The sequence below is a fragment of the Haliotis cracherodii genome, unplaced genomic scaffold (assembly GCF_022045235.1).
Source record: "Haliotis cracherodii isolate W230 unplaced genomic scaffold, xgHalCrac1.p SCAF_6, whole genome shotgun sequence".
Lineage (NCBI taxonomy): Eukaryota > Metazoa > Mollusca > Gastropoda > Lepetellida > Haliotidae > Haliotis > Haliotis cracherodii.
In genome coordinates, this window is record NW_027266319.1 from 20,233,939 (window position 1) to 20,256,424 (window position 22,486).

Genomic DNA, 22,486 nt, shown 5'->3' on the forward strand with positions numbered 1-22,486 from the left:
ACTTTACTTGTCATTGTTTGTCTGTGAAACCCCATCTTGCAAGGTGTATCAAGTTAGCAATATTTATCCTAATGACAGACACAAGGTCTCAGTTTGGTCTACCTGACTAATTACAAGATGTCTTAACACCAGACACGGGAATCATAGCTAACTGAGCTAACGATCCACGCAACTGGGATCCATGACATGCATCAACAAAGTCTGTAAATAATCGATCGTGAGCATCGATCTACTCAATTGGGATCGATGTCATGCTTCAACCAAGTCAGCAAGTCTGACCACCCAATCCCGTTAGTCGCCTTTTACAACAATCTTAGTCGCCTTTTACGGCAAGCATGGTCAAGTTACTGAAGTCAGGTTTCACGGTGATGTGATTGTTTGAATCAAAAGTATGGGATAGTTAGTTGATCCCTCTGATATATCAAGCAGCACTGCAAAGTTTTGGTGAAATTGGTTTTTAGAAAAGCAGGGAGGGTCTTGAAAAGAAATACACAATTGAGAAGGGGCCAGGTTTAACTTATTGAGAGAGTATTTATATTTGTGAGATCCTCATGACAACAGCCTGTATTGAAGGTTTAGTGAAATGGGGTTTTACATCACATTCTAGATTATATTGCGCTTAAATAGTGATGTACATGTACGTGCGCATTTGCGTGTTCATGTGCGTTTGCTGCATTTGTTGTAACTCTCGTACCTTAAAATAGTGAGTGAGTGAGTACAGTTTTACGCCACTTTTAGCAATATTCCAGCAATATCACAGAACACCACAAATGGGCTTCTCACATTGTACCCATGTCGGGAATCGAACCCGGGGATTCGGCATGATGAGCAAACGCTTTAACCACAAGGCTACCTGACCGCCCCATCTTAAAATAGACTTAAGGTCGTTGTGGCACTAAATTGTTTGTGGAAAGGGTCTCAGTATCTTTAAATTTCCCGATGCTAATTAAATATCTGTGAGAGTCACTACAGACTTGACTTTAGGCTGTATGCCTCTATATCATGTTACTTGATTCTCCTGATCCTCACACCCGTTCATTCAGCCTACATTTTACATCCAGACTGAGATATGTAAAATACAAAATTGATATTCAAACCTAAAGAATAAACTTGTTGTATCTCATAATACAAATCGGCCAGCCTTGATTTCCTATCCAGATTGAGACAAGCACATAATGAATTAACAAATAAACCCAAAATGCTTGCAGTATGTCTTCTTATATATCAAAAGCAAGGCAGACAAAATATCATTTGTACAATTTTGGTCAATCCCAATGATCATAATCCATGACACTATGCCACATTTAAGAAAGCTTCAAAAAAGGAAGTAATGGTTTTTTCTTGTACGTATCTACTATATCATTGTGTTACCGTATTCGACGTAATAAGTGCCCCGCTCTAATAAGTGCGTACAGCCATAATTGGCTAGTGAACAATCCCAATTAGCACCCCTTCCAATGTACACAAGACTTTTTTATTCGCGTATAATATGTACTCGTGTGTTATATGCACCCTTAATTATGGGCAATTAAATTCTGGAAAAATATATCAGTTGTATATAAACATTTCAGGCTGTGAACATAAACCACAAAATTTATCTTTTAACTCTGTTTTTTCCACCAAAATAATATTCTAATAAGAGCCCCCTATTTCTAATTTTGGGAGCACCCTGGGCGCTTATTACATCAAATACAGTATATTGTTGTTAGAGCTGGCTGTGTACTGCGTGTAACGTCCAGCTGGTCCTGTTGGTGGAGTATTACACACACTTGTTCATGATGTTGTGCAGGAATAAATCCATAATACTCTTTTTGTCTTTCTTTAATGTTGGGGATTATTTCCGAGCTACAAGAGGTTATTCCTTGTACAATTACTGTCAACGACAATGACAGATGACACTGGTCCTTGATGAACCAACCCTCCTTTGGGAGACACCGTCATTACCTGAAACCAAGATGTGTTGATTTCTCAACAGCATAATGTCTTCTCCACAACCACCGAGCTTGTGACAGCCTACAGGCTGAATTTCACAAATATTCATAGAATAATGACTACCCTAGTACTGAGACACTCAGTAATGTGTGTGTGTTTGGTCACGGCTGCTCCTGGTGGACTGAGGAGTCACCGCCCATGTGCGATGGAGTGAATGTTGTTTTACGCAGGTGTCATCAATTGTCTGTATATAAACCTGGGCCAGGAAAACCATGGGTGATAGCATGAGCAACGATGCATCCAGTTTGGACCTGATTAACACAAGCAGCTAGGGCCATCTTGCACAAAGCAATCTTAGTGCATAGATGATTTTAGTCTATGTTGAAGTATGGGAGTAATGATAGTTTTAGTCTATGTTGAAGTATGGGAGTAGTGATTGTTTTAGTCAATGTTAAAGTATGGGAGTAGTGATTGTTTTAGTCAATGTTAAAGTATGGGAGTAGTGATTGTTTTAGTCAATGTTAAAGTATGGGAGTAGTGATTGTTTTAGTCAATGTTAAGGTATGGGAGCAATGATAGTTTTACCTTAAGATTGCTTAGTGCAAGTGTCACCTGGTCAGACATAACCACCAGATCCTCATAAGTGAGACCTTGGGATAAGCATGGAATATTGAGGACCTGTTCTGGCCTGGAATACAAACTGCAGCAATACCCATATGCACAAGATGGTTTCAAATACAAAACAAACAAACAAGTCCATAAAAAGATGAAAACCTAAAGATGTCTGCTTGTAAGGTCTTGTCGAACTGTTGCATACAGGAAGTGGCCTTGGCCTAATAACATATCATATCAGTCTATCTATATGAAGCAATTAAGCATGGACTAAGGTCTTATTGTCAAATACATTGCGTAATATACCATACAACAGAATGAGGTTCCATTTTTTGACAGGCCAGTGTACCCCCAACATGCTTTAAACTATGACATCACTGCATTGTAACCTTGTTGCTTGATGAGGCGAGGATCCGCTGGTCATGTCAAAGTTGGTTGGTTGGTTTGTTGTTTTACACCGCACTCTGCAATATTCCAGCTATATGACGGCGGTCTGTAAATAATCGATCATGAGCATCGATCTACTCAATTGGGATCGATGACATGCTTCAACCAAGTCAGCGAGTTTGACCACCCGATCCCGTGTGTCGCCTCTTATGACAAGCATAGTTGCCTTTTACAGCAAGCATGGGTTGCTGAAGACCTATTATGTCAAAGATTTGCTCTGATTATAATGCTTGGTGTCACCACCATGTATGTGGGTTTCTCTAGCGTTGTAAATACCTATGCCCCACAGTCCTTCAGTCTTTTCTTCCATATACAGTAGGCCACGTTCATGTAAAAACTACATTAGATTATTAATTTAGCTAAATAAATCAATAAAGGACATAAAAAGAATATGATGAATTGAATCAATATTGGATTGCTAATAAAAGTTAGAAAGCAATCAGGAAGCTATGTAGGTTTTGGCAAAATTTGAAATATTAACAGAACAGATACGTTCTCAGACTTTCCAGATTAAAGGAACTGTCAACCAAACACTTTTGTGACATTTAATGAGAAAAATTGTTTATCAAATGATGGCTAGTGTTATTGATGCGAAAACCAATCCAATAAACGATCCAACAAATCATCTTCCTGAGGAAAGGGCATTAACTGACTGTAAAAGTCCAGTTTCCACCCTTGCCGAACTAGGCTGGCATACTCTTAAAAAAATAAAAGAATTGGTTCTCAGGAAATTACTTTTGAAAATATAGAGCGGGTGGGTTGTGTTTGTTTTGTTTTTTTGTTTGTTCAAACGTGTATGTAACGAAATAAACAGTTGTATATAATCAACCTGAGACAGGGCCTCCCCACATTAACAAGCATACACACTCCTGTTGCCACCATGACCATAACACATGATGTGCAGTAAAGCAGTGCGCATGTAAAGGGAAGTAACTGCCTGCTATTTTGGATCACATTGTTTTTAAGTATTAGGATTTTAAATATTTTTGGGGAAATGAAATGTGCTGCAGACTTTATGATGATGCGGGCAGTGCCTGCAAACCAAGACTTTTTTTAGCCTAATATGGAGTTATTTGGAGGTCATATGCATAGTCCAATAACATCTCATTGCAAAAACATCCTGTTCGTAAACTGCCATACAGAATTTGGTCACTTGCAGGATTTGCAAAGCATGTGTACTGCCAACTCGACGTCAACAGACATTTTCCAAATCATTTCATTTTTTTAATCAAGGTGCGAACATGATTTGATGCACTTCGCAAAGTAAGACCCTTTTTTCCTGCCTCAGGAGGATGCAGATAAATATGCAAATGAGGTTACCTAGAAGAGACTACTTTCAAGCACTATACAACAATACAATGTCTCAATAAACTGTTGACTTACATTCCCAGTATGGTCAGATATAGGTTTCACAATATGATGTATTCTTGTCAACAAACATGATTGCAAGTTTTTTGGCACTACATGATAAATTATGCCGTCCACACAAACATTGTATTCACACATTGCATAATGAACACACAAAGAGTAATCAATTGTTTTGCTGTACCAAATGTTTTTCATTTATAAAAAATTTCGGTGTCACTGCTGTCCCTGTTGTCTACCATTTGAACAACATCTTCTACAGAAGGTCGCGAACTGTGCATTGCTACTTGCGTACCCAACATTGTTTTCCAGCAGAAGTCCGTATTGGTCACTGACAGGTCAATAGTGATCATGTGATATGTGAGTGAGTGAGTGAGTGAGTTCGGTTTAACGCCGCTTTTTAGCAATATTCCAGCAATATCATGGTCGGGGACACCAGAAATGGGCTTCACACATTGTACCCATGTCGGGAATCGAACCCGGGTCTTCGGCGTGACGAGCTAACGCTTTAACCGCTAGGCTACCCGACCGCCCCTTATCATGTGATGAGATCATGTCAGTCATGAGATTTGACCAAACCTCTTCGTGGATCGGGTCAGAATTCTATTGTTAGGTCAACATTGACATTTATTGTTTTGTCACTTGATATGGATTAAGACATATAATTCAAAGATTCTTAAAAGTGTTATAACAAAAAGCCCATTAACCACATGTGTAATCAATATTCCACATACTCAACAGCATTAGTGACATGATACAAAGAAAGGTGTTGACATAACGTTTATGTCTACACAACAATGACGTCATGGCTTATCATGATATCTTGTTGGCCCTGTTTACTTCTGGAAACCACGGTTTAATAAATGAGATATTATAAAGATAATAACAATAACAAACAGACAAATGTGTTCAAGTCGTACTGATGTCACAAAACTTATGACACTTGTTTCATTTGTTTGTTTGCTTTTTTGTAATGCCGCACTCAGCAATATTTGAACTATAAGATGTCGTTCTGTAAATAATTGAGTCTGGACCAGGTAATCCAGGGATTGACATCATGAGCATTGATCTATGCAATTATGACACAATGACATGCAACAACAAAGTCAGCAAGCCCTCTTATGAAAAGCATGGGTTGCTGAAGATAAACTCTAACCTACATCTTCATGGGGGAAGACAAGCATGGGTTGCTGAAGACCAACTCAAACCTATATCTTCATGGCAGTAGACAAGCATGTGTTGCTGAAGACCAACTCTAATGCAGATCTTCATGGGGGAGACAAGCATGGGTTGCTGAAGATCAACTCAAACCTACATCTTCATGGGGGAGACAATCATGGGTTGCTGAAGATCAACTCAAACCTACATCTTCATGGCAGAAGACAAGCATGGGTTGCTGAAGATAAACTCTAACCTACATCTTCATGGCAGAAGACAAGCATGGGTTGCTGAAGATAAACTCTAACCTACATCTTCATGGCAGTAGACAAGCATGGGTTGCTGAAGATCAACTCAAACCCAGATCTTCATGGCAGTAGACAAGCATGGGTTGCTGAAGATAAACTCTAACCTACATCTTCATGGCAGAAGACAAGCATGGGTTGCTGACGATCAACTCAAACCTACATCTTCATGGGGGAAGACAAGCATGGGTTGCTGATGATCAACTCAAACCTACATCTTCATGGGGGAAGACAAGCATGGGTTGCTGAAGATAAACTCTAACCTACATCTTCATGGCAGAAGACAAGCATGGGTTGCTGATGATCAACTCAAACCCAGATCTTCATGGCAGTAGACAAGCATGGGTTGCTGAAGATCATCTCAGATCCAGATCTTCATGGGGGAGACAAGCATTGGTTGCTGAAGATCAACTCAAACCTACATCTTCATGGCAGTAGACAAGCATGGGTTGCTGAAGATCATCTCAAATCCAGATCTTCATGGGGGAGACAAGCATGGGTTGCTGAAGATCAACTCAAACCTACATCTTCATGGCAGTAGTCAAGCATGGGTTGCTGAAGACCAACTCTAATGCAGATCTTCATGGGGGAGACAAGCATGGGTTGCTGAAGATCAACTCAAACCTACATCTTCATGGCAGATGACAAGCATCTCAAATCCAGAGCTTCATGGGGGAGACAAGCATGGGTTGCTGAAGACCAACTCTAATGCAGATCTTCATGGTGGAGACAAGCATGGGTTGCTGAAGATCAACTCAAACCTACATCTTCATGGCAGTAGACAAGCATCTCAAATCCAGATCTTCATGGGGGAGACAAGCATGGGTTGCTGAAGACCAACTCAAACCCAGATCTTCATGGTGGAGACAAGCATGGGTTGCTGAAGACATGGCAGTTCATCCAAATGATAAAAATCTTTTAAAATCATTATCACTGCAAATTATTAAAACTCAAAGTAAGCAAACCAGCTCTGCTATTGCTAATTGTGTTAATCGTAATAAAATGCAACAAGAAGTATTTTATATCATACAATATTTTTCTTCATTGTCTTTGGCCACATGTAGAGATTCACTTTTTGCCTTCCGTGCACATGCACTGAACTATCTAGATTGTCATCCTTAATTTGGTGGAAATTGTAGACGCCTGTGAAAATTGGTGGAGATCACTTTTTCCCCTGTAAGGAAACATTATGTTAGCTCAGAGTGAATGACAGTATATTAGAGGTAAGTGTTCAACACCTGACCTAATTTAGGAAACTGGTGCCGAAGGAAGACTTCGGGAGAAACAGAATTACCGTCATCAATGTAATTAGCGCTCTAGGCATTTGATCAACTCAGAAACTAAAGGTTGTGTTTATTGGGATACTGTCTAGGTGCTGACTGATTCTTGTCACCAGCTGACCTTTTGCATTCTTCAAGCATACCTCCAAAATAATGAAGCAGAAAAAGGGAACTTTAAAGCATACATATATATACTCTTCAAAAAAAGAAACTTGACATAGATGTAAAACCACTTTTTGCCAAATATCTAAAATAATTATATTAAATGAGAACCAAATAAGTCAAACAGAAAGATGATGTGTCTATAATTTGCAAAAACACATGCAAAGCACATAAACGTAGCTTTTGGGGCTCAATTTTACAGCTTCATCAAAACGCAACCGCCTGTAAAAAAGGCATTTAGGCATGCAGGAACCCCTCCTGAATGGGTATAAAAACCCACATCAACGGCTGCTCATACAGTCCTTATAACAGCAGTAGAGGCAGTGACAGAATGCCAAGACTGAATGCAGCTCAACGGAACAACGTCATTGGGAGATTACAAGCTGGAGCAACTCAGCAAGAAGTGGCCAGGCACATTGGCGTATCCAGACAGACAATCTCCGCACTGTGGACCCGTTACAACAACACCAACAGAGTTGACAACCGACCAAGGTCAGGAAGACCAAGGGTGACAACCCTAGCACAAGATCGATACATCCGGCTGCGACACTTCCGAGACCGCACTACCCCACCACGTCTACAACCACACAGATCCCTGGGGTACACAGAATATCAGATCAAACAGTACGCAACAGACTGAGGTAGGCTGGACTTTTTGCACAAAGATCTGTTTGACGTCATGTATTGACCCCAAGTCATCTGGCAGACCGTCTGCTTTGGTGCCAACAGTGGATTAGATGGGCACGTGCAAGGTGGAGAAATGTTCTATTTACTGACGAGTCCAGTTTCCTACTCACACATGCTGATGGGCGCGCACGTGTCTACAGACGTCGGGGTGAACGTTACGCCCCCAATTGTGTGCAGCAGGTTGTCCCATTTGGCGGCGGGAGTGTCATGGCATGGGCCAGAATTCATCACGGTGGTAGGACGCCTCTCGGCATGTGGCAGGTGCATTGACAGGTGTGCGTTACAGAGACTTGATCCTACAGCCTTACGTTCTTCCTCACGTCAACGTTCATGGCGGACAGTTCCAGCAGGACAACGCTCGACCGCATATTGCACATGTTTGTCAGGACTTCTTACAGCACAACAACATCGAGACATTACCTTGGCCAGCCCGGTCACCAGATTTGTCCCAGATTGAGCATCTGTGGGACGAGTTGGATCGACACGTCCGCAGAAGGAATCCACCGCCCCAAACACTTCCGGCGCTTCTTGATGCACTTCAGCATGAATGGCAGCACATCCAACAGCGAGTTATTGACAACTTGATTGCATCTATGGGTTGTCAGTGTTAAGTGGTGATTGATGCACATGGTGGGCACAACCGATACTGACATTTTCTGTACCCCTGTGACATTAACTGTATCATGTAGTGTGTCTGTCTAGGTGACACACTACTTTTCATCCAAAAGCTGGATGAGACAAGTAATTTTGTGACTACATGTATCCGGATTGGTCTGAGTCTGAATAAGACAGATTCCGCAGTGGCTGTGAATATAAAATGTCAAGGCCAGAGAATAATCAGTCTTGATTAAGAAACATTCCATTAAGCGTAAAAAGCAGAATAGTGGGGAAAATGACATGAATGGATTACTGAAAGTTAGTGAGGACACATGTGTTTGCAAAAAGGGTAAGCATGTCCTGCTCTACCTGTAGCACCCGCCACTCACACAAAAGAAAATGTTTGTGTTTGGTTGTAAATAATCAAGCATGAACCAGACACTGTTTGTGCAGGAGGCAAGGATAACGGTACAGGAGATAGAAGGACATGCAGTACTTCTATTTGGAGCAAAAAGCCTCGAACCAAATTATGAAAGATACCAAAATGAAAAGATCATTTTACAATGCTTACATCTCACATAAATTGCTTCAGGATGTATGAATAATAGCCGTCCAATTGACTGGTGGATTACTGTTGCGAACAGTAGGAATTATGGATCAAAATTTACAGCGGAGTGCTATTTGCTGATGGAATCTGACTTCAGCTTCTACAAACCCAGTGAGTACTTCAGACATGACATCTGGTTGTTGTGTGGTGACAGTTTAGGGGGTGACACCTTGGTGATCAGAAACATTGTGAACAAACATACTGGCAGAAACGTATTGGGTACATCTATGGACTGGGTAGATGTATTGACTGGGTACCTCTATGGACCAGGTAGATGTCCTGACTGTGTACATCTATGGACCGGGTAGATGTATTGACTGGGTACATATATTGCCTGGGAAGATTTACTGACTGGGTAGATGTATTGACTGGGAAGATTTATTGACTGGGTACACATATTGACTGGGAAGATTTATTGACCGGGTACATATATTGACTGGGAAGATTTACTGACTGGGTATATCTACTGACTGGGAAGATTTATTGACAGGGAAGATTTATTGACTGGGTAGATGTATTGACTGGGAAGATTTATTGACTGGGTACATCTACTGACTGGGAAGATTTACTGACTGGGTATATCTACTGACTGGGAAAATTTATTGACTGGGTACATATATTGACTGGGAAGATTTACTGACTGGGTAGATGTATTGACTGGAATGATTTATTGACTGGGTAGATGTATTGAATGGGAAGATTTATTGACTGGGTAGATGTATTGACTGGGAAGATTTATTGACTGGGTACATCTACTGACTGGGAAGATTTATTGACTGGGTATATATACTGACTGGGAAGATTTATTGACTTGGTATATCTACTGACTGGGAAAATTTATTGACTGGGTACATATATTGACTGGGAAGATTTATTGACTGGGTAGATGTATTGACTGGGAAGATTTATTGACTGGGTACATATACTGACTGGGTAGATATATTGACTGGGAAGATTTATTGACTGGGTACATCTACTGACTGGGAAGATTTATTGACTGGGTAGATGTATTGACTGGGAAGATTTACTGACTGGGTACATCTACTGACTGGGAAGATTTATTGACTGGGTAGATGTATTGACTGGGAAGATTTATTGACTGGGAAGATTTATTGACTGGGTAGATATATTGACTGGGAAGATTTATTGACTGGGTACATCTACTGACTGGGAAGATTTATTGACTGGGTAGATGTATTGACTGGGAAGATTTACTGACTGGGTACATCTACTGACTGGGAAGATTTATTGACTGGGTACATCTATTGACTGGGAAGATTTATTGACAGTGTACACATAATGACTGGGAAGATTTATTGACTGAGTAGATGTATTGACGGGAAGATATATTGACAGGAAGATATATTGCCTGGGTACTTATATTGACTGGGAAGATACATTGACTGGGTAGATACATTGACTGGGAAGATTTTTTGACTGGGTACTTATACTGAATGGGTAGATACACTGACACTAGCTAGGCCTTGGTGAGAGAGAGAGCGGCTGTTGCTAGCTTGGCCGTGGTGAGAGAGGGTCTGACACTAGCTAGGCCTTGGTGAGAGAGAGAGGGGCTGTCGCTAGCTTGGCTGTGGTGAGAGAGGGGCTGACACTAGCTAGGCCTTGGTGAGAGAGAGGGGCTGTCGCTAGCTAGGCCATGGAGAGAGAGAAGCTGATACCAGCTAGGCCTTGGTGAGAGAGAGAGAGAGAGATTTTTTGACTGGGTACTTATACTGAATGGGTAGATACACTGACACTAGCTAGGCCTTGGTGAGAGAGAGAGAGGGGCTGTCGCTAGCTTGGCTGTGGTGAGAGAGTGTCTGACACTAGCTAGGCCTTGGTGAGAGGGAGAGAAGGGCTGACACAGTAGCTAGGCCTTGGTGAGAGAGAGGGGCTGTCGCTAGCTAGGCCTTGGTGAGAGAGGGGCTGACACTAGCTAGGCCTTGGTGACAGAGAGGGGCTGACACTAGCTAGGCCGTGGTGAGAGAGGCGCTGACACTAGCTAGGCCTTGGTGAGAGAGAGGGGATGTCACTAGCTAGGCCTTGGTGAGACATTTTTAATTGTTCTTTTGACTGTTTACAAAGATGTTAAATGCTTAAAGAATAACCTAGTGTGATTCTGATTACCAAGTTGGCTTTATGTTTTGGTGCCAAATCTATTATCTTCACATGACAAACATGGTTCTAAAATGGTATTTTGGTTGGTAAAATTATTTTGGTAACATTTACACCAACCAATACATGACTGGATGTCTAACAACCAACCAACCCTATTTGAAATCATCAAGGAGAAAACATTTCTGTTTGGGGGAGTGAGTGAATGGGTTTTATTGTGATTCGCTGTGCAGAGATGCGTCAATTGGGCATGCCAGAAAACATATGGTTGTGGGTTTGAATCCCAGTTCGCCCCGATTATGTTTCTAGGTTTATCAGCACCATACCCATGCTTGTTGGTTTCACTGAAGTGATAAACGTCTGAGACCTGCATCACTTCGGGCTTTCCTCCCACATTAAGCTGACACGCCATGAAATAACTGCAATACTGTTAAAAGCTGCGTTAAACCCAACTCACTCACTCACTCTCTGTGACAGAACAATAAACACTGATCATCAACAGGAAGACTGGTTTTCCCAATCATTCTAACCAAAAATAACAATTGGTTATAAATACAACATATCTAAAATACATCCAAATGCTCTTAAGCTCACCTGAATGTTTCTGAAATTTTGTAACATTAGCTTTAAAGGTCATAAAATAAGGGTTAACAAGTGTATTTAGAAAAACACCAAAAAGTGAATTGTATGTATTTCCACATATCTCATATAAACCACATATTAAATTTCATCATGATACATGCAATACAGGCGGGACAATAATCATATTTATAACATGGCTGACATGGTGGCCATGTTTAATATTGGATCAGAATCCTTGAGCTTGTTTTAGAGATTGCACATTGACCATGTTCTTTCACATGTCGAAAATGTCAAAGTTAACAACAGATGGACAGACGGAAGAAAGGACAGTAGAAGGAGAAGTTACTCCACAAAATAATTCCCCGCAGTTTTACAAATTAATAATATTTCAACACCAACCATCATCCACCAATCAGCTATGGTGAAGTGAAGTGAAATGGGGTTTAATGTCACATCCAAGATTATTGCACTTTTTGCACATGTCCGAACTAGTGCCAATCTTATAGTGCTAGCCCTCTGAGATACCATGCTGCAGTTTAACATAAATACCCCATTCAGACACAGTACGCTGACTGAGTTGACCAGTCCTTGTTTTAGCCCCTTAATGCTGAGAACCAGGCAGGGTAACAACAAGTACCATCTTACAATGTCTTTTGGAATGACATGGCTGGGGATCGAACTTTCCTCTCTCTGGGGGATGCTCTACCACGGAGGCGGACAATCAGCTATGGCAACCACAAAGTCTTTAAATTCTAAATTTGTAATATGTGATTAGGAAACAGTTGTCAACATGTTTGCCATCCATTGAAGAAGGTGCTCTCAGACGATGAGAACCTTCATGTCTAAAACACAGGACATCTGTCCCCACACTTAAACACAACGCTATTATCTTGGAAAATAGCTTCTACCGTACTATCTTCTTGACAACTAATTCTGGATATGGTAACGAGAACAAGAGGCGCGAACGTAATGGATCGGAAGTAGTTGTGTGTCAGACTTGTAGAGAAGGCCAAATAATGACACTTGTGAAGATGCTACAACTCGTATCTCTGAGTGGCTGGGACGTTCGTAACGGCTTATTTGAACAACAATCAGTCCGTTTGGCAGAGATGCATAGTGTAGCAATGATAACTGGTCAAGGTGCACAAGACCTTGCTGAGCTGCACAGCTCATAGAATAAGCCCCACCAGCTGAATCTCACAACAGAGAAGAATTCAAACTGTGTTGCCATAGAAGCAACCCAACACTCCTGAAATATTTTGAAACATAAACTCTTTTGAAATATTAAATCCTAAATGTCAGCAACACCTCCATTCATGTTGCTATGGAGGCAGGTGGGTTGTTATGGAGACTGCTGGGTTGCTATGGAGACAGGTAGGTAAGACAAGTGGACCACTATAGAGGACTGTGGATCACTTCATAATATTTGATTACTCATTTTACAATCAGGACAATACCATGGAAACAAAGCTCTCATATTGGAATTGCCTATAACATTTATATTTATTTCACATGACTGATTGAATCAATGACAAACCTGGTCTTCAGCAACCGATGCTTTTTGAAAGAGCAAACTAACAGGATCAAGTGGTCAGGTTCACTGACTTGGCATGTCATCGTATCCCAATCACTGAATTGTCTGGTCCAGACTCAATTATTTACAGGTTGCCGTCATATATAGAGAATACTACACTCATTCTCGTTAGATACCATGGATTGTGGACTTTCAATGGTATCTGACAGAGCGAAAGCGAGGTCAAATACCATAGAAAATTCAAGAATTTCGTAAAAATCGTATCTAAAGGGAATGAGTGTGGTATTTTATTTTTTACCCATGTTAACTATATATTTAAGTGTAAATACATAACAACTTTCGTTCTTTGACAGACCAAACTGAAACCAAATGCAAAATCTGGTTGTGTATGAATATTGATATATCCTAAATATGGGCATTGATGACAGTTCTATGCATACGCATTAACAACATGCTAAAGATACTTTTTGCAGAATTTCTTCAACTTATGGTAATTCAAGCGCATTGTTGTTAGTAAGCAGGACACCTATAAGAAAATTTTAAAAGTCATATTAGCGCAGCGCTTTGAATATCGGACCAACAGTTGGTCACTCGCACTGCCGGGGTCCAGGCTGTGCAATGAAAATGGTTCGGTTTCCTTGATCTTTCAGCTGAATTTATATCCTGTCCGCACAATTTGGAAGAGAAGAGGGAAATCAGTGTTCACCAAAGACATTCATGTTACCTGTACCACCCTATACTGAAGACGTGAAAATCAACAAACTCAAGTCTGCATGCATGTCTGTGACAGCTTCGAACAAAGGGCAGGGTCACCACCTGAGTGAGAAAAGACAACCGTGATCTCCTCAAAGGCATGGTGTCATACAGTGTACACAAGGCATGGTGTCATACAATGTACACAAGGCATGATGTCATATAGTGTACACAAGGCATGATGTCATACAGTGTACACAAGGCATGATGTCATACAGTGTACACAAGGCATGATGTCATACAGTGTACACAAGGCATGATGTCATACAGTGTACACAAGGCATGATGTCATACAATGTACACAAGGCATCATGTCATACAGTGTACACAAGGCATGGTGCCAAACAGTGTACACAAGGCATGATGTCATACAATGTACACAAGGCATCATGTCATACAGTGTACACAAGGCATGATGTTATCAGTGTACACAAGGCATGGTGTCATACAGTGTACACAAGGCAGGATGTCATACAATGTACACAAGGCATCATGTCATACAGTGTACACAAGGCATGGTGCCAAACAGTGTACACAAGGCATGATGTCATACAGTGTACACAAGGCATGATGTCATACAATGTACACAAGGCATCATGTCATACAGTGTACACAAGGCATGGTGTCAAACAGTGTACACAAGGCATGATGTCATACAATGTACACAAGGCATCATGTCATACAGTGTACACAAGGCATGGTGCCAAACAGTGTACACAAGGCATGATGTCATACAATGTACACAAGGCATCATGTCATACAGTGTACACAAGGCATGATGTTATCAGTGTACACAAGGCATGGTGTCATACAGTGTACACAAGGCAGGATGTCATACAATGTACACAAGGCATAATGTCATATAGTGTACACAAGGCATGGTGTCATACAGTGTACACAAGGGATGACGACAACAACCACTCATCAATACTCCATCAATAGATCATTAAGTCAAATACAGAGAAGCTATTTTATCATATACTGTCTAGTTTTCTTCTCACCTGAAAAAATATAATAGACAAAAGACAAAAAGAAGATCCTGGTGAATACTGAAAAGTACACATGATCTGTATTTACATATCAACAACTTCTTAAGTATACTTCTGAACTATTAAACATTTTCCAAGTCAACTCCCAACACCCTTTCCTAGACCTTATCCCCATGCTTCTCTTCTGACAACTATGACCTTCAGTGCAAGGAGTGGCTAATGAAGACAGTGTAAGGAGTTGTCAGCTGTTATCAGTGTCTACAGCCTCCTCATTGATCCCCTCCTGATCGCCAATCGAAACTCCTCACATTGCCTCCTATTAACATGCTGCCCTAAAGGCTTTGACAGCAGGTGTCAATAACAATGTCTTGTAAATAAAGGCTCACGCAATTGATCAAGACAGGTAAACGACATTCCCCTACCGTTTCTTCCCCGGAGAACTAGATGGCTTCAAGCTGTGATGGATTATTGTCTTTTTCATCTAACAATCAAATCAATGCGTAGTAACAATCACGAGTTGTTGATTGCTGTCTAATTTCCCTCCATCTGCACAAGACAGTGATGAAAAATCCATTCCTCATCATCCACGGCGTTATGAAAGTTTTCGGCATCATTTTGACGACCTTATTGGCATATAAAGGGTGGTATCGACTGAGATAAAACACGTTTCATTGTGTGAATGTTGTGATCCTCGGTACACAATCGGGGACACTAAACACGTTTCATGTTGAATCAATAAAAATACATTGCATATGAAACAGCAGAAAAGACCCACTTTCAATACGACCTCTGGCCGACAATCATGATGCAAAACTTGGTTATATTTTGGTTTGTACAGTTTGCTGAAATGATTTCTAGTTTTAATCATTTTGCTACCAATATTTATTAAAAGGATTTTCCCACAATAACACATAGAATATGTTTTACTGGAAACACTTAAGGTTACAGAGAGAAATGTAAAGTGAAGTTCTTCCACTGATTAAATTTTTTTTGACTCAATGAAATGTTTTAACAGATCTGTTCGATCAAACCATAACTCTAATCAACACAACCCGGTGTATGTTTTTTATTCCAAAGAAATTATTTGGTGAACCATTTGATCAAAACATGGTCATTTAGGATTGGACAAAAATTTAATTACTACTTCATGTTCACATTTAGTTTCTGTCTGTTGTGATGCATTGAGCACCATCTGAAAAGAACTTGCGGGGATACAAATGAATTTTCCATTTTTTCTTCTACACATGTAGCATTTGATTTATTTAACAATATTTTTAAAAAAATCAAAATCATCTCTTAAAAATACGCTGTGATAGACAGTATCAAAGAACCATGAAAACAATGCTATCACTTTGCTAAAAACAATTTGCACGAAAGTTCATCATATTCTGAGAATGCTGGAGCCATAATGTTATGATAACATTGTGGCTGGCCTCTTTAACCTGATAACAGTAATTCAATGAGAACATAGTGCCTATTTGAAAGCATTATAAGTGGATTAGACAAAACAAAAGAGAAATTAACACGCACATTTACCGAAACAAATGTTTCCATTGCATATCAAATTATGTCAATGATTAAACACAGGAAGTAATTGATTCAGTTGTGTCCTGTCAAATAAAATGACTTGATGTGTATCAAATGACAACGTGTCACATACTCCACAAGGATTGTCATGTCAAGCATGAATAAAAACAACAAGATCAGTAAAATAATAACTGGCATTAGAAAGATGGGTGAAGGGTGGGATAGACTTCTTGTGTCAATAATCAAATGTAGTAAAAGTCAGAAAGTTATTCTAACTTAAATATTTTTAATACATGAGGTATGAAATTTATTTTAATGATTTTGCTTAAAATGTGAAAAAGAGACTGAGTCCAATCTTATGGTTGGAGCGAGTGAGTGAGTTGTGTTTAATGATGCTTAAAACAGCATTATAGTTATATTGCAGTATGTCAGCTTAATGTGGGAGGAAAGCCCGAAGTGATGCAGGTCTCAGACGTTTACCACTTTGGTGCAAACCACGAGCACATACCTTTATGGTGCTGACAAACCTTGAAAAGAAAATTGAAGTATACCATAATTCAAACACATGCAAGTCTGCTACAATCGTATACACTGGAAAGGAGCTACAGTACTCCATTGTGTAGGAGCTACAATCGTATACACCGGGAATGAGCTACAGTACTGCATTGTGTAGGAGCTACAATCGTATACACCGGGAAGGAGCTACAGTACTCCATTGTGTAGGAGCTACAATCGTATACACCGGGAAGGAGCTACAGTACTCCATTGTGTAGGAGCTACAATCGTATACACCGGGAAGGAGCTACAGTACTCCATTGTGTAGGAGCTACAATCGTATACACCGGGAAGGAGCTACAGTACTCCATTGTGTAGGAGCTACAATCGTATACACCGGGAAGGAGCTACAGTACTCCATTGTGTAGGAGTAGCTTGGAGGCAGGAATGTGGGTTAATAGGACAGGGTTTTTCATCTTTCCTGCCATCTGAAAAGTACGTTAAATGTCATGCTCTTACTTTGAGAACAGTTGGGGCCGAAGGTCTCGATGCCAGCACAGTTCTGACAGGCTAGTCCACTGAAGTTTTTCTCACAGAAACATGTACCATTGCCATACAGACTGTCAAAACACTGAAACAAAAGTCAAAGAAAACCATGAGAAATTGTTTTCAAAAACATTTAGTTAATTTTATAAAATATGACTTGCTAAATATTCTGTCACATCTGTTCCATGTTTGGATACAAATTTAAGAGACACACAGCAGGAAACTGTATCTATAAAGATACACTATGCAATCTACACTTGCTGCAACTGACAGCTTAGTGTTCTGCAAGAAGAGAAAGGTATTTTATACAATAGAAAATATCAAATATTGTATTTTGTATGAAAAACTTCATCACTTTGGCATTTCCTCCCACAAGAAGTTGACACACAGCTACATAACTGAAATACTGTTCAAAGAGGGTATAAAACCATCACACTTTGGTAGTCGTCTGGTGTGTTTTATTTAACATTTTCAAGCTGACAAGCACGCTTGGATCCAAATATCAGAAAAATTAGAAACTTAAGGCTGATGTTAGGGGCAGATATTTTTGAAATGTCAAGATATTTTCCTGTGTAAAACATTCTTCTGAAATTGTCGTCAAAAACAAGAAATTTGCTACACAGCTAATATCTCAACGGTTTGATAGTCGTATCTCCTTTGACCATTAACATTAGGTCAAAGTTGAGGGTCAACTACTAGCATACTATTCATACCCCTTTCTTTTCCTCCCATTGCAAGGCTTATAGGGGAAAGAGGCTTAACATATCAATGGGGCTCCAATCCTGTTCCACCTTGCCCCTGCTATAACACAGCTGGGGTATCCCTATGGAGACAGCTAGAGAGTTCATTCTGCCCCACCCTTATCCCATCTTGCCCCTCCCATTACACAGCTGGGGTCTCCCTATGGGGACAGCTAGAGAGTTCATTCTGCCCCACCCTTATCCCATCTTGCCCCTCCCATTACACAGCTCAGATCTCCCTATGGGGACAGCGAGAGAGTTCATTCTGCCCCGTCCTTATCCCATCTTGCCCCTCCCATTACACAGCTGGGATCTCCCTATGGAGACAGCGAGAGAGTTCATTCTGCCCCGTCCTTATCCCATCTTGCCCCTCCCATTACACAGCTTGGATCTCCCTATGGGGACAGCTAGAGAGTACACTCTGCCCCGCCCTTATCCCATCTTGCCCCTCCCATTACACAGCTTGGATCTCCCTATGGAGACAGCGAGAGAGTTCATTCTGCCCCGTCCTTATCCCATCTTGCCCCTCCCATTACACAGCTTGGATCTCCCTGTGGGGACAGCTAGAGAGTACACTCTGCCCCGTCCTTATCCCATCTTGCCTCTCCCATTACACAGCTCAGCTCTCCCTATGGGGACAGCTAGAGAGTTTACTCTGTGCCGTCCTTATCCCATCATGCCTCTCCCATTACACAGCTCAGCTCTCCCTATGGGGACAGCTAAAGAGTACACTCTGCTCCGCCCTTATCCCATCTTGCCCCTCCCATTACACAGCTTGGATCTCCATCATGGGGACAGCTAGAGAGTTCATTCTGCCCCACCCTTATCCCATCTTGCCTCTCCCATTACACAGCTCAGCTCTCCCTATGGGGACAGCGAGAGAGTACACTCTGCTCCGCCCTTATCCCATCTTGCCCCTCCCATTACACAGCTGGGATCTCCCTATGGGGACAGCTAAAGAGTACACTCTGCCCCGTCCTTATCCCATCTTGCCTCTCCCATTACACAGCTGGGATCTCCCTATGGGGACAGCTAAAGAGTTCTCTCTGCTCTACCCAATCTTTACAGCCTCCTGTCCCCCTGGGTTGGTCCCCCTGGGCTGGTCAAAAGTGTTCTAAGCCAAACAAACAATTGTGAAAGTGTTTTTAAATTTGGTTTGCAACATCATCTCCCTGCTTTTCAATACACTTCTCATATTGATAGTGAAGCTTTTCAATGACAGTCAGGAAGAAGTTTTCTGAAGCCACTCTGAAAAACCCAGTCACGGCAGCTTTGAGGTCATCATTGTCGTCATAGCGCTTTCCAAGAAGGTGTTCTTTCAGCTTAAGTGGAAATCACTTGGTGCCAGGTCTGGTGAGTATGGAGGGTGAGGAACCCACATTGTCACACAGTAGCCTTTGTAAGTTGAGAGGCGTGAGAAGAGGCATTGACATGAAGTAGTAGAACTCCAGCGGTCAGCATTCCTCAACGCTTGATAGAATCTCTCAGGCAATGAAGCCAATCAGCATAGTAGACACTGGTAATCGTCTTTTGACTATCTAAGAAATCAACAAGGATCACACCCTTAGCATCTTATCATACAGTGGCCACAACTTCCTTTACTGATCTTGAAGACTTGAATTTCTTTTGTGCCGGAGAAGTGGAATGGTGCCATTCCATGGATTGATGTTTTGACTCAGGATCAAAGTGGTAGACCCATGTTTCCTCACCCATTACTAATCTCTGTTTGAATTTGACGAAATCCTCCTCAATTACCTCTAAATTTCATATGGTCATGAATTTCTTGGGGAGTACTTCTCTAAAGTCAAAATAAAGTTGATAGTTACAGTAAATAGAAATTTTCATTAAATGCTGAACCATATGTGTATTGTAAAATTTATTTAATGCATAGAAGATACTTAGTTCTTTTAAGAACTGGAGATGCAAAAATCTACATAAATGTTGGAAGATGTTAAAGAATCTGTCAGAATTGTAATTTAAATGAGTTAGAGGATGAATTCCACATAATAATGAAATGCCCATGTTTTAATGATTTGAGAATATATATATGTACTGAAGATCTAAATATAAATATATATGATAAACCACCATCACCCTTGATGTATAATTTGTATTTTTGCATACTTTGTTTACTTTGTATGTGGGCCTGAGGCTACAAGTACAAATTAAGACTGGTTGACATTGATAAAATCAAAATCTTGATGACTGCTTGGTACTCGTTCTTTTCCATTGCCGTTTCCTTTTGGACTCCTATATAACGTTTAGCTGGCTGTCACTAATATACAAATTAAACGGCCTCAACAAACCAAATACACTTGCAATGAACTACGCAAACTATGTACTACATTGTCTCATTCACTTTGTTATGGCCCATGCTTGAAAGTTAGTCAGACACTGTAACTCACCTTGCCCCTCCCATTGCATGGCCTCTGGAAGCCTCCTGGACATGACTGACAGTCTTCACCATAGAAACCTGGGCAACATCGTTTCCTCTGTGGGTGAAAGAAACAGGTAATATTCTCACTTAATTTATATATATGCATTTGGAGAAACTTTTTTACTGAAAGTAAACTGGGGTCGTTTCAACAATCTAGGTTCACCACAGCAGCTTGTAATTGTCTAAATCTTGACCAAACAAACCAGTGGTTGATATTATAATCAACAATCCATGCCACTGGGGTACAATGCCATGCCGTAAATAATGCTTATACAATGTTACGGCTTTCTGAAAATTTACTTGCAAAGGGTATGTTGCAAAACGAAGATGCCAGACATTTTCATGTTCATCGAAACACAGTATTATCTCTTTGGAGAGCAGGGCAACATTCATGGCTTGCCATGGACCGGTCGTCCATATGTGATGTCACATCAACAAGACAACCATATTCGGTTGGTGCATCTACTGAGTTGATACCAACTACCAAAATAACAGTTTGAACAATCCCTGAGATGAGTGAGTAAGTGAGTGAGTGAGTGAGTATGGTTTTAGCAATATTCCAGCAACATCACGGCAGGGGACACCAGAAATGGGCTTCACACATTGTACCCATGTCGGGAATCGAACCTGGTCCTTCGGCATGACGAGCAAGCGCTTTAACCACTAAGCTACCCGACCGCCCCCCTGAGTTGAGACCATGTAGTGGCAGAACTGTGTGCAACTGGTTGAGGGAGCACAACATTCGCACCAGACGTCCAGCAATATGCCCAATTTTGCTTCCATGTCACCATCAGTCAAGCAAAACTTGATGTAGACGGAATCTGAAGTTCAGAAGACAAACTGGGACAGTATACTATTCACAGATAAGTCATCTGGACAGCTCTGATGGTCATGCAAGGGTCTACAGCCATCCAGGAGAACGTTTCAGCGATGCTTGCTGCACTCAGTGTCAATTAGGGGTGGAAGTGTAATGGTATGGGGTGCCTCCACAACTCATGGGAGAACACACCTCATCATTGTTAATCACTTGAATGACATAACATCGTTCGAGATCATGTTTTACTCTTTGTGCAAATGCAGGGAAGTGATGTCACATTGCAGCAGGATAATGACAGCCAACCCACCCATGATGTGCTGCCATGCCCGGGTGTTTCTCCAGACCTCTTCCCCATAGAACATGTCAGGGAGGAGATAGAACAATGTCTACGAGAGGACCATAACCTGCCAGTAATGCTAGCTCAGGCCAATCAAGTTGACATTTGGAATAACATCCCTCATGCAGTTTCTATCGTCTGTTGTCTTAAATGCCCCACCGCTGCCACGCCTGTATCAAGGCAAATGGTTGTCACACCCAATATTGACATTGTTAATTGGGTTTTTACACCAATCATTTTGGGGGGTGTTGCTTTGTCTCCTGTTACCAGGTTGTCAATGAATTTGTTATGATAAAACATTGATTAGATAAATGACCAAATATCATGCTATTATTTTCAATAACATTTACATGGCTTTATATGAAACAGAGCTGGTATACAAATATATTGTGCAACTTTATACTAACTCCCTGGTGGTGTTGCTACGTGTTACACTGACCAGGTCTCTAGTGCAGATATATTGCA

General features: G+C 40.9%; 1 protein-coding gene across 2 annotated transcripts in view; it reads right to left on the reverse strand.

Annotated features, from left to right (window-relative positions):
* Positions 1-22,486, reverse strand: part of LOC139444995 (stabilin-2-like) — a 207,475-nt gene that overhangs the window by 149,311 nt on the left and 35,678 nt on the right. For both annotated transcript variants that reach the window (XM_071226035.1, XM_071226034.1), the window contains exons 18-19: positions 20,836-20,922; positions 17,664-17,775 (exon numbers count right to left, since the gene is read on the reverse strand). In XM_071226035.1, the coding sequence (XP_071082136.1) occupies positions 17,664-17,775; positions 20,836-20,922 (199 nt within the window). The remainder of the gene's footprint in view (positions 1-17,663; positions 17,776-20,835; positions 20,923-22,486) is intronic.